The following is a 12752-nucleotide window of genomic DNA, read 5'->3' as shown; positions in this document are numbered from 1 at the left end:
TTAATATTTCATATGAATTTGACTTAATTATGTAAAGAAATAGTTATGTGAACATGATTTTATTTTAACTTTATGGAAATGACCTTAACCATAACACTCAAAGGAGCTTTACTTCTTTGAAGTTGGAAGTACAGGTAAGTTGTTTCACGCTCATTGACAAGAACTAAGTCATTCATATTTCTAAAGTTACAGCAAGGAAGTATTGGTATGTGTGTGACTATTGCAGTGCTGTCAGCAATTTGTGAGACTTAATACTATTTGTATTTTTTGCACTTGTGAATTTGCACAGTTTTTTTGTCTTAATTTTTAAACTTATTTTTGGCTGTGTTGGGTCTTCGTTTCTGCCTGCGGGCTTTCTCTAGTTGTGGCGAGCAGGGGCTACTCTTCGTTGCGGTACACGGGCTTCTCATCGCAGTGGCTTCTTTTGTTGCGGAGCACGGGCTCTAGGTGTGTCGGCTTCAGTAGTGGCAGCACTCGGTCTCAGTAGTCGCAGCACACAGGCCCCGGAGTGCACAGGCTTCAGTAGTTGCAGCACATGGGCTCAGTAGTTGCAGTGCGTGAGCTCTAGGGCGCATGGGCTTCAATAATTGTGGCTCAAGGGCTCTAGAGCACAGGCTCAGTAGTTGTGGCACACGGGCCTAGCTGCTCCACGGCATGTGGCATCTCCCTGGACCAGGGATCGAACCCATGTCTCCCGCATCGGCAGGCGGATTCTTAACCACTGTGCCACTAGGGAAGTCCCTGCACAGAGATTTTGTATGTTAATTTTTTATGATCGTGGCTTGTTATGATATTACGTACTTACCATGTAGGTTTCTGGTACCCAACATTGTATTCTTGGAAGCACTAGTAGTGGAGGACTAGTCCGTGTGCCTAGAAAGCTGAGTTCTAGTACTAACTGCCATTGATGAATGATCTCGGGTCAGGGAGTTCCTTGTCTTTCTGTCTGTTTGGCTTCTCATCTGTAAAGTTGAGTGAGAATTGTTGAAACCGGTTTTCATCATATGTTCTAGTTGTTTGAATTTTTAAAATTATTTTTATAGCTTTAATTGCATATTTAAATCTATGGTCCAGATACCAGTAGTGACCAGTAAAACTTTGCAGTTGATTCCATCAGTTTCTTATTTTTGGATGTGTAGCATCTGGACTAGACACAGTAGATAGACGAACGGGGAAAATTTTAGTTTGAAAATTCAAGATATTTTTCACCTCAAGAGTTACAGTTTTCAGAAAATTTCTTTTCCTAAAACACTTGTTTTTTTGGCCGCACTGTGCGGCTTGTGGGATCTTGGTTTTCCGACCAGGGATTGAACCCCGGGGCCACGGCAGTGAAAGCTCTGAGTCTTAACCACTGGACTGCTAGGGAATTCCCTCTAAAATACTTCTAGGAGAAGAGAGCAGACATTCTGGATTTGTCTCTGACCTCATTTGTTAATTTTACTATTCCTGAAAAGTGTCTGCTTTGTAGGTTCTGGGGTTGGGGAGGGCGTTGTCATTTGGTTGTCTACAAAGTGATGGATCTGATTGCTGACCACTAGCTGTCATTGGAAGGCATTATGTCTGCCGGTTTGGAACTTTGTAAGAATTAAGAGCTAAAAGCGTAAGTAAATTGTCTGGAATGTGTCATTGTATACACATAATATATACAGTACACTATAGGTAATATATTCCGAGCAAGTGTTAGCAGTTTTCCCTTTCCCAGTAGAGCATTTGAGCTTTACCTTGAGAGGTTGGCAGTGTTTGGCACCGCGTATGCGGCTGAGTGGGAGGCTAGTCTGGGAGGGAATGTGGGGTGTAGAGCAGTCCAGGTGGACTGAAGAGCAGAGCAGGTGCAGTGAGGCACTGGAAGGGCGTTTGGGGCGATGCTGCTGAGCACTGGCAGTGTCAGAGAAAGAAGTTCATTTCGTAGGTACTTGTTTTTTTGAGCAGGTAAGTGTCTTGGCTATAGCTGAACTTTAGAAAGATTACTTTAAGCCAATGCAGAATGGAAAGGGAGATGAGGCCATTGTTTAGGTTAGAGCTGACTCTAGAATGAATGAATTAGGTAATGGTACTAAGGAGTGAAAGAATGGGAGCAAATAACAAGCTTTGACAATTAAGGATCATGTTTTAAATCAGCACCTGGTACTCAGATCCTACTGGAGTATAGAATCTCTTAAAAGGCATCATCAAGTATTAAGTTTGCTCTAGCACTGTGTCTGCCGTGATATAATTGCTTAAAATTGTTTCCTCTTCCAACAGAAAGAAATGCAGGAGTTGAAACTAAATAGCGGTAACTCAGGGTCCCCTCATCGTTGGCCTACAGAGAATTATGGACCAGATTCAGTGCCTGATGGATATCAGGGGTCACAGAATTTTCATGGGGCCCCACTAACAGGTGAGTTGGCAACTGGATACTCCCAGGTATTAGTGAAGTCTGTACTTTCTCCTCCTTTGAACAGGTAACTTGTGAAATCACCTTGTCTGTATACATTTATCTATATACATGTCTGTCTATGTCTGCCTATATGTTACTTAAGCTGTATTTGGTATTACCAGGATTTCTATAACTCTAAGCAGAAACAAAACAAGCTTTATCTGACCCTGTTTATATAAAGGCTAAAGGCTTAAAGAACCTTTTAATGCACATCTCAGAGGAGCTGAGACTGAGTTGGAACTATGCCTTATGATTGAAAAAATGTTAACTGACAGCGTTATTCATTAAGAGATGGCTAGTTTAGAACTTAAACGTCTTGGGAATTATTTTGATGACATACTGAGAGGTATGACAGTCCTGGGAAACTTTTTATTTTGAAATACTGTGGTCATATATAGAAGGAAAGAGTGTGGAGCTAGAGCATACTGGAGTTTTAGGTTGTGCTCTCTTAACTTACCTCTCTGAGCCAGTTTGTTTGAAACCTAGAAGTAATACTTTGCATCACATGATTATTGTGAGCATTTGTGTGTGGGTGGTGTGCATTAGGCATTTACTTAGAATATGCATTAAACACCTAATGAACCAAAGGGTACGGACTGTGTCTCCTGTGGTTGTCTGTGTACCAAGGTGCTTGTGTATGTAATTTTATTTAATGACAGTGACCCAGAGTGGTGGGTACCATCATGAATCCACATTTTTTAGATGAGGAAATGGGTTTGGAAGGGTTAGGTAACTTACCCATTATTGTACAGATAGTTATTGGTAGAGCCGGGGTTCGAACTCTAGTGCTATAACTTTAAAGCCACTTGTCCCCAGCCAGCCAGAGTGATGGGGAAAATAGGCTTCTTTCACATGAGACAGATTCCTGAAATGTTGGTAATTAGATTAATTGGTTTTGATTCAGAATGGTGTGGCCTAGTTTCACACATTTGTGTGATGGTCCATAGGGCCATACTTAAGGCAAACTCATGGTCCTCTCATAACAGTGTCCTCCAAGTGCGTGCAAAGTAATAGAAAAATCTTTGTGAAGTCAAACTCACTAAATGTCATATGTAAGTCACAGATAAATACATGAGAAGTCAGAGTTTAAACATTGTTTACCTAAACCGTGTGCACTGTGTAGAGCCTTGACTACAGAAGATAGGCAAGCTGGCTGGCTTTCTCCTTGGCTCTCCGAGTGCTGTGTGGAGTCATCATTTGGCACCTGTGGGTCACAAGTTCTGTTTTCTTCTTCTTTGTACAGGCATAACAGGTCTTCTGGTTGTTACACACACATATAAGCATAACATTCACATTGTCTCATTTTATTCTTGCAGTTACTCTATGAAATGGGTAGAAGCAGCACATCCTCATTTTACAAGTGAGAAAAATGGAGACCCCAAGTGACTATTTGACAAAGTTGCAGGCAGCTTTGTGGCCCTGAGAGGAGAGCTCAGGTCTCCTGATTCCCATTCCTGTGTTCACAGACTGTTTTTCTTAATGAAGGTGCAGATGTGCCAAGATGGTCGTTGTCTTTTTAAAAGAAGATGATTAAAAAACAATAAGCTTATAATAAAGAAATATTCAGAAGTACTGACCAGTGTAAAGAAAAGTAAACACTAACCATATCACACAGAGTTCTGCTAACATTTTGGAGCATTTCCTTCTGGTCCTCTCTCTTTGTATATTAGAGAACTTTGTCACGTTGTATGGAGACGAGTAGCCTGTTTTTAAATATTTAAGTTCTGAGCAGTTTTCTACTCAACATTTTTTTGACAGTACTGTTAATGAATACAAGGTATCCATCATGTGGAAGCTCTGCAGATTTTATTCCCTTATTTTTAAATTTCCAGTTGTTGCTATTGTAAATAATGCTGTGAACACAGTCCTAGGATTTTAGGGTTTTGTAAAATTTCTTGTGTTGGGAAATTGCTTTCCTGAGAAGCTGTGCTGGTTTTACACTCTTACCACCAGTATCTGGTAGTGCCTATCTCTTTGCACTCTTGCCAGGTGTTTGCCATTACCAGTTTATAAAAACCTTGCCTATTTTTAAAAACAAAAATAATACCAGCTTTTAAGTTTTTGTTTTTTTAGTACTAGGCATGCTCAACACTTTATAATCCTTTATATTTCATGAGTTATCTGTTCATTGGGTGCCTTTTTTCTATAGGATGTTTTTAGTACTTTTTTTCACTATCCCTGATAAAGTCACCAGTTAAGTTTCAGACTTTATGATTCTTGGCTTATATCCATCATCTTGTTCTGTGTTCTTTGCCTGTTTTCTCCCCAGAATATGTCATGGTAGCCATCATCAGGCAGCCCGTTAGTTTTCCACGCTCAGGCTTGGGCCTCTGCAGTGGCTCTGTTTCTCTGGTAACTGCATAGAGGACAGACAGCCTGGCTCGCCTTTACTGGGTCTTTAGGGCTTTCCACAGTCAGCTGCCCAGCACCTCTTGGGTCACAATTTCTGCTTCCTCTTCTGTGTAAAGGTATAAATGATCTTTAAGTTGTTTTGTTTTCTGTTAAAACTTTCTTAAAACAGATCAAGTAAATGATTGTTGGTTGTTTTTACCATCAGCATGAGTGTCTTCTAGCTGCTGGTTTCCTGATAACACACACACAAAACAGATGGAGCAGATAGTTTGGACACCAGCATGAGTGTCAGTCATGCTGCGCCCTTTTTATTAAGCCAGGGAACACATTTTGTGTTACCTGTGAGATCCTTTGCATGAATTTGTTAGGTGACTTTTGACCTGAACGTTCTCAGCTTGAGTTTAAAACATGCAGCCATGTCATTCTGCAGATTTTCACGGCTCACTTCAAAAATGTGGCCCTGAGGCCATGACGTGCGTTTTGGTTCCTTAAGTCCTTCCTGTGACTAGTGTATCCCCCGTGTTTCTGACGCGGCACGACTGTGCCTCCCCGTCGTGCCCCTCTTTCTCAGGGCACGGCCCCACCGCTCGTCTTGGCTCCTTGTGGTGCTTGTTGTGGGGACTCTGCTCTTGCTGACACCCTGCTGCTGCTCTCACTCCTCCTGTGTCACACCTAGCGGTCATTCCTAGTTTGTCATTTGGTAATCTTTATGATGATGTATTTTGATGTATAGAAATTTTAAAAAAACCTATGTAGTTAATCTCTCCTTGATTTCTACTGCTTTTGTATTTATAGTTCTTGCCTAGATAGTCCTAACTGCAGCATAGACTTTTTTTAACAGTGTTTTCTTTCTTTTTTTTTCTTTTCTTTTTTTTTTTTTTAGTTGCAACTACTGGCCATTCAATGTATTATAGTCAGTCACCAGCATATAATTCCCAGTATCTACTCAGACCAGCATCTAATGTTACTCCCACAAAGGTAACAAAGGAATAATTTATACATTTATAAGTATCTCCTTTTTAACTGTCCAGGCTTCCTACAGAGAAATTCAAGAAGTAGTTCAGCATTAAAACTTAAATGTCCCACCAGATAACAGATATTTTAAATTTCTCTCAGATATAGAAGTATGTTTCTCAGTTAATTTCTATGTTACAATAAATGTGAACATCTAGAATATTTTTAAATTGGGGTGGTGGTGGGTCGTTCGTCTTTCGGTCGTGACAGAAGCAGGACTGTGATGTCCTCACTGGAGTGCTGTGTGTAAGTTGCAGGCCTGGGGCGCTGTGACCAAGTGTCCACGGAGACCGGCATCCAGCAGAGCCGGGCAGAGACACCGGGCTTGGGTGCCTCTAGGCCCTGGCTCTTCAGTTCTTAACTTCTCTATGCATTAGTTGCCTCATATGTAAAATGGGGATAATAATGCCTTAATTCATAGGGTGTTCGAGGATATTAAGATGAGATAATATATGTACAGTGCTTAGAACTGTGCCCAGTTGGCACGTTAACAAACGTTAGTCCTCATTGTCATCATCATCATTGTTAACATCATTGGATACCTTGTTTAGGAGTGAGGAAGGTATTTATTCTATGAATCTGTTGTAGGAGAATTAGGTTTTTAAGGTGCTGTCATTAGTTAAGGCAATTTTCATTATATTCCAAGGAGAACTAGAGCTGTAAGTATCTTTGCAGTAATGTAGAAGTGTCTTCTCTTAAGGATGTACTGTATGCCCTAGTGATGTATTTACCGTGTACTCATGCTTGAGGTTTATGAGAATTGGATTGTATCTAGTTAAGCTGTAGTTTTATAGACAACCTACAAAAATGTGCTCTTTATTTTTTTTTCCTAGGGACCAGTTTATGGCATGAATAGGCTTCCACCTCAGCAGCATATCTACGCCTACTCACAGCAGATGCACACACCACCAGTGCAGAGTTCGTCTGCTTGTATGTTCTCTCAAGAGATGTATGGTCCCCCATTGCGTTTTGAGTCTCCTGCAACAGGAATTCTATCACCTAGGGGTGATGATTACTTTAATTACAATGTTCAACAGACAAGCACAAATCCACCTTTACCAGAACCAGGTTATTTTACAAAACCTCCAGTTGCAGCTCATGCTTCAAGATCTGCAGAATCTAAGGGTATGGAATTTGGAAAAACCAATTTTGTCCAGCCTGTGCCAGGTGAAGGCATGGGGCCATCTTTGGCAGCACCTGTGCGTACATCACAGCCAACTCCTTTTAAATTTAATTCAAATTTCAAATCAAATGATGGCGACTTCACATTTTCCTCACCACAGGTTGTGGCACAGCCCCCTTCTACGACTTACACTAATAGTGAAAGCCTTTTAGGTCTCCTGACTTCAGACAAACCATTGCAAGGAGATAGCTACAGTGGAACAAAAGCTGCTCAGACCATTGGACCTCGAAATACATTCAATTTTGGAAGCAAAAATGTGCCTGGAATTTCATTTACTGAAAACATGGGCCCAAATCAGCAAAAGAATTCTGGTTTTCGACGCAGTGATGATATGTTTACTTTCCACGGTCCAGGGAAATCAGTGTTTGGAACGCCTACTGCAGAGCCGGCCAACAAGAGTCATGATACTGATGGGGGTAGTGCGCACGGGGACGAGGACGACGACGGCCCTCACTTTGAGCCGGTGGTGCCTCTTCCCGATAAGATTGAAGTGAGAACTGGTGAGGAGGACGAGGAAGAGTTCTTCTGCAATCGTGCCAAGTTGTATCGTTTTGATGCGGGATCAAGAGAATGGAAGGAGCGTGGAATTGGCAACGTAAAGATACTAAGGCACAAAACCTCCGGTAAAATCCGCCTACTGATGAGACGTGAGCAAGTGTTGAAAATCTGTGCGAATCACTACATCAGCCCAGACATGGCCCTGGCGCCCAACGCCGGCTCGGACAGGTCCTTTGTGTGGTACGCTCTGGACTATGCAGACGAGTCGCCCAAACCAGAACAGCTTGCTATTAGATTCAAGACACCCGAGGAGGCAGCACTTTTTAAGTGCAAGTTTGAAGAGGCCCAGAGCATGTTAAAAGCCTCAGGAGCAAACAGAGCCACAACTTCCAGTCAGTCTACGAGAACTATAAAAGAACCCACGGGTCATGACAAGGATATTGGCAAATCTGCTGCCGGAAGCATGAACTTTGAATTTCAGGTTGCAAAGAAAGAAGGGTCTTGGTGGCATTGTAACAGCTGCTCATTAAAGAATGCCGCAGCTGCTGAGAAATGTGTATCCTGCCAAAATCTAAACCCAGGCAGTAAAGAGCTCCTTAGCTCATCATTAGTTGAAACTGTTTCCACTCCTAAATCTGGCTCAGAAAATACTCCAGATAGATTTGCAGTGATTACTCCAAAGAAAGAAGGTCACTGGGATTGTAGTATTTGTTTAGTAAGAAATGAACCCACTGTATCTAGATGCATTGCATGTCAGAATACAAAGTCTGCTAACAAAAGTGGATCTTCATTTGTTCAGCAGCCTTCCTTTAAATTTGGCCAGGGAGATCTTCCTAAATCTGCCAGCAGTGATTTCAGATCTGTTTTTTCAATAAAGGAAGGACAGTGGGATTGCAGTGTTTGCTTAGTACAAAATGAAGGAAGTTCTGCAAAATGTATGGCTTGTCAGAATCCAAGAAAACAGAGTTTTCCTGCTTCTGCTGTCCCAGCACCTGCCTCTTTTAAGTTTGGTGCTTCAGAGACAAGCAAGGCTCCAAAGAGTGGATTTGAAGGAGTTTTCGCCAAGAAGGAAGGACAGTGGGATTGCAGTCTGTGCTTAGTGCGAAATGAGGCAAGTGCAGCAGCGTGTGTGGCTTGTCAGAATCCACCCACTTCTGCTGCTCCAGCACCTGCGTCTTCAGAGACAAGCAAGGCTCCAAACAGTGGACTTGAAGGGATGTTCACCAAGAAGGAAGGACAGTGGGATTGCAGCGTTTGTTTGGTACGAAATGAAGGAAGTTCTACAAAATGTGTGGCTTGTCAGAATCCAAGAAAACAGAGTTTACCTGCTTCTGCTGTCCCAGCACCTGCCTCTTTCAAGTTTGGCACCTCAGAGACAAGCAAGGCTCCAAAGAGTGGTCTAGAAGGGATATTCACCAAGAAGGAAGGACAGTGGGATTGCAGCGTTTGCTTTGTGCGAAATGAGAGTTCTTCCTTAAAATGTGTGGCTTGTGATGTCTCTAAACCAGCCCATAAACCTGTTGCAGAAGAACCTTCAGCTTTCACTTTGGGCTCAACAACTAAGGCAAATGACTCTTCTGGAAGTCAGGTGGGAACAGGATTTAAAAGTAGCTTTTCAGAAAAAGCCTTTAAGTTTGGCAGTGCAGAACAAGGATTTAAATTTGGGCGTGTGGATCAAGAAAATACACCTTCATTTACATTTCAGAGTTCTTCTAATACAGACTCTAAGTCAACAAAAGAAGGATTTAGTTTTTCTGTTCCTGTGTCTGCTGACGGGTTTAAATTTGGCATTCAGGAGCCGGGAAGTCAGGGGAGGAAGAGTGAAAAGCCCTTTGGAGATGACGCTGGATGTCAGGCTCAGGATGCTGGCGGTCAGAAAGACGGGAGTGCTGTGGTTCTTGGTCAAACTGGCAGCACTTTTACCTTTGCAGATCTTGCAAAATCAAATTCAGGAGAAGGGTTTCAGTTTGGCAAAAAAGACCCCAATTTCAAGGGCTTTTCGGGTGCTGGAGAGAAGTTATTCTCCTCACAAAGTAGTAAAATGGCTGATAAAGCCGACACTTGTGCTGACCTTGAGAAGGATGATGACGCCTATAAGACTGAGGACAGTGACGATATCCATTTTGAACCAGTCGTCCAGATGCCTGAGAAAGTGGAGCTTGTCACAGGAGAAGAAGATGAGAAAGTTCTTTACTCACAGCGGGTAAAATTGTTTAGGTTTGATGCTGAGATAAGTCAGTGGAAAGAAAGGGGTTTGGGGAACTTAAAAATTCTCAAAAATGAAGTTAACGGTAAACTGAGAATGCTGATGCGGAGAGAGCAGGTGCTGAAGGTGTGTGCCAACCACTGGATCACCACCACCATGCACCTGAAGCCCCTCTCCGGGTCGGACAGGGCCTGGATGTGGTTGGCTAGTGATTTTTCTGATGGCGATGCCAAACTAGAGCAGCTGGCAGCAAAATTCAAAACACCCGAGCTGGCTGAAGAATTCAAACAGAAATTTGAGGAATGCCAGCGACTTCTGTTAGATATTCCACTGCAGACTCCCCATAAGCTTGTGGATACTGGCAGAGCTGCCAAGCTAATCCAGAGGGCGGAAGAGATGAAGAGCGGATTAAAAGATTTCAAGACGTTTTTGACAAATGATCAAGCAAAAGTCACTGACGAAGAGAGTAAGAGCTCAGGAGCAGGAGCTGCCAGTGCTGCGGCCGTGAGTGGCATGCCAAGTCCTGAGGCCGCCGGGCCCACCCTCGAGTGGGACAGCTATGACCTAAGGGAAGACGCTCTGGACGACAGCGTGAGTAGCAGCTCAGTGCACGCCTCCCCGCTGGCCAGCAGCCCCGTGAGGAAAAATCTCTTCCGCTTCGGTGAGTCAACCACCGGGTTTAACTTCAGTTTTAAATCTGCTTTGAGCCCGTCTAAGTCTGCTGCCAAGTTAAATCAGAGTGGGGCCTCAGTGGGCACGGATGAAGACTCTGATGTCACTCAGGAGGAGGAGAGAGATGGACAGCACTTCGAACCTGTCGTCCCTTTGCCTGATCTAGTCGAGGTGTCCAGTGGTGAGGAAAATGAACAAGTTGTTTTTAGTCACAGAGCCAAACTCTATAGGTATGATAAAGATGCTGGGCAGTGGAAAGAAAGAGGCATTGGCGACATAAAGATTTTACAGAATTATGATAATAAGCAAGTTCGCATAGTGATGAGAAGGGACCAGGTATTAAAGCTTTGTGCCAACCACAGAATAACTCCAGACATGACTTTGCAAAATATGAAAGGGACAGAAAGAGTGTGGGTGTGGACCGCATGTGATTTTGCAGACGGAGAAAGAAAAGTAGAGCATTTAGCTGTCCGTTTTAAACTACAGGATGTTGCAGACTCGTTTAAGAAAATATTTGATGAAGCAAAACTAGCCCAAGAAAAAGATTTTTTGATAACACCTCATGTTTCTCGTTCGACTACTCCCAGAGAGTCACCATGCGGCAAAGTCGCCGTAGCTGTGCTAGAGGAAACCACCAGAGAACGGACGGATTCGGCACAGGGTGATGATGTGGCAGGTGCAACCTCAGAAGCTGGCGGGGTGTCTGGCACACCTGAAACAACAACAAAAGCAGTGGTTTCACCTCCAAAGTTTGTATTTGGCTCTGAGTCTGTTAAAAGCATTTTCAGCAGTGAAAAGTCAAGACCATTTGCATTTGGCAACAGCTCAGCTACCGGGTCTTTGTTCGGATTTAGTTTTAATGCACCTTTGAAAAATAACAGTAGTGAGGCCAGTTCAGCAGCCCAGAGTGGATCTGAAAAAAGAGCGGAGCCTGGTGGTCACCAAGAGTCGCAGAGCTCTGATCTCACACCGTCTTCCGACAGCAAAGTCAAAAACCCCTCTCCTGCTTTTCCAAAGGAGCAGTCCTCAACCAGTCACACGTTTAAAACACCAGAAAAGGGTAAGCACTTAGCCTTTAGATTAAGCAGAATTTGTCTCTTTCCTTCCTTCCACCCTCCCTCCCTTCCTTCCTTCCTTTTTCTTTCTTTCTTTTTTTCTCTCTCGCCCTCCCTCCCTCTCTCCCTCTCTTCCTCATTTTTTTTTTTTTTAACGTTTATCTTGGTGTGGACTCTTTATAGCAGGCTAATGTTTTAGTAAAAGTCGGCTCATAAACACAGTGCTCTGTGAACAGCCAAAAATTACTTGTGCAGAATTTTTTCCTCCCTAAAGCAGTTTACTGGTGAGTGTTCAAATGTTCAAACAGCAGCAGAGAGCTTGTGTGTAAGTTGTTTAGGAGATGTTGGTTCCTGGGAGATGCATCTGTCCGAGCAGAGCACAAGGACTCAGCTCAGGACTGGGTCCAGCTTAGGGCCTTGAGCATGAATCATGAGCAGGTTCGTTCTTCAGGTTATTATCCTTATGTTCTTGTCACTCAGAGAGCATGGTACTGAGATGTTCACATTTTATGTAAGGCAGTCTTGCCACCACTTGTTAAATGAGCAAAGAATGAAGCCCTTGGGATAAATGGGTACGTGAGACGGCCACATTGGTGTAAATGGATGGACTCTGGCTTTTATATTTTAAAATTATATTCATTTTGATTCTCCATATATTCAAAAATGAAATACTCTTTATTTTCTAGGATTTAATTTTAGCCTTTTTAAATCTAATCCAATGGCATTTTGGAGCAGCACTCCTTCCTCCCAGCCTGAGAATAAAGGTACAGAGCTGGCACTGGCAGTGTGAGAGGACATCGGTCTTTCAGCAGCTGCTGGTCCTCAGCAGAGTAACTGGCTGTGTGCAGTTAAGGGCTTAACACTGCAGCATGCATGTGACAGAATGCTGGCGTGACCCCTTAATGCTGCTCTCGTGTACTTGGATGTCATGTTTTCTCACATGTTGTACAGCGTTGTTTTGTGTTTTTTTTAACATCTTTATTGGGGTATAATTGCTTTACTACAACGTTGTTTTGAGGTAGATCCGTGTGGTCTTTCCCTTTCTCTGTTTTGCACATCAGGTGCTGTTTTCAACTGTGATTAATGAAGACCTGTGTGTTACCTAACCTTTATCGTCTGCCAGTGTCCACATGTGATGGCAGCAGCGTGTGTACCACAGGGAACCGAGTGTTTCTTTTAGCGCTTTCTTTTTGGACATGGAAGATGCTGTGTCTGAAAGTAGGCCCCACGTATAAGAGCTACCATTATATCCTGGTGTGTTCCCGGTGTAGTACAGACCACTTGTGGGAGAAAGCGTTGGTGCTGTAATGGAGTACTTGGCAGCTGGCTCTGTTAGAGACGGTCAGGAGCAGGTTG

At 43.1% G+C, this 12752-nt stretch overlaps 1 protein-coding gene across 3 annotated transcripts in view; it reads left to right on the top strand.

Annotated features, from left to right (window-relative positions):
* Window positions 1-12752, top strand: part of RGPD4 (RANBP2 like and GRIP domain containing 4) — a 53365-nt gene that overhangs the window by 24863 nt on the left and 15750 nt on the right. For 2 of the 3 annotated variants that reach the window (XM_067703972.1, XM_067703973.1), the window contains exons 18-21: window positions 2242-2377; window positions 5652-5746; window positions 6616-11401; window positions 12083-12160. In XM_067703972.1, coding sequence (XP_067560073.1) covers window positions 2242-2377; window positions 5652-5746; window positions 6616-11401; window positions 12083-12160 — 5095 coding nt within the window. The remainder of the gene's footprint in view (window positions 1-2241; window positions 2378-5651; window positions 5747-6615; window positions 11402-12082; window positions 12161-12752) is intronic. The other variant, XM_067703974.1, reaches the window with a different exon arrangement.

The sequence above is a fragment of the Pseudorca crassidens genome, chromosome 14 (genome assembly GCF_039906515.1).
Source record: "Pseudorca crassidens isolate mPseCra1 chromosome 14, mPseCra1.hap1, whole genome shotgun sequence".
NCBI lineage: Eukaryota > Metazoa > Chordata > Mammalia > Artiodactyla > Delphinidae > Pseudorca > Pseudorca crassidens.
Note: the sequence above shows the minus strand (reverse complement) of the source record. Positions and strands in the feature narration are given on the sequence as shown.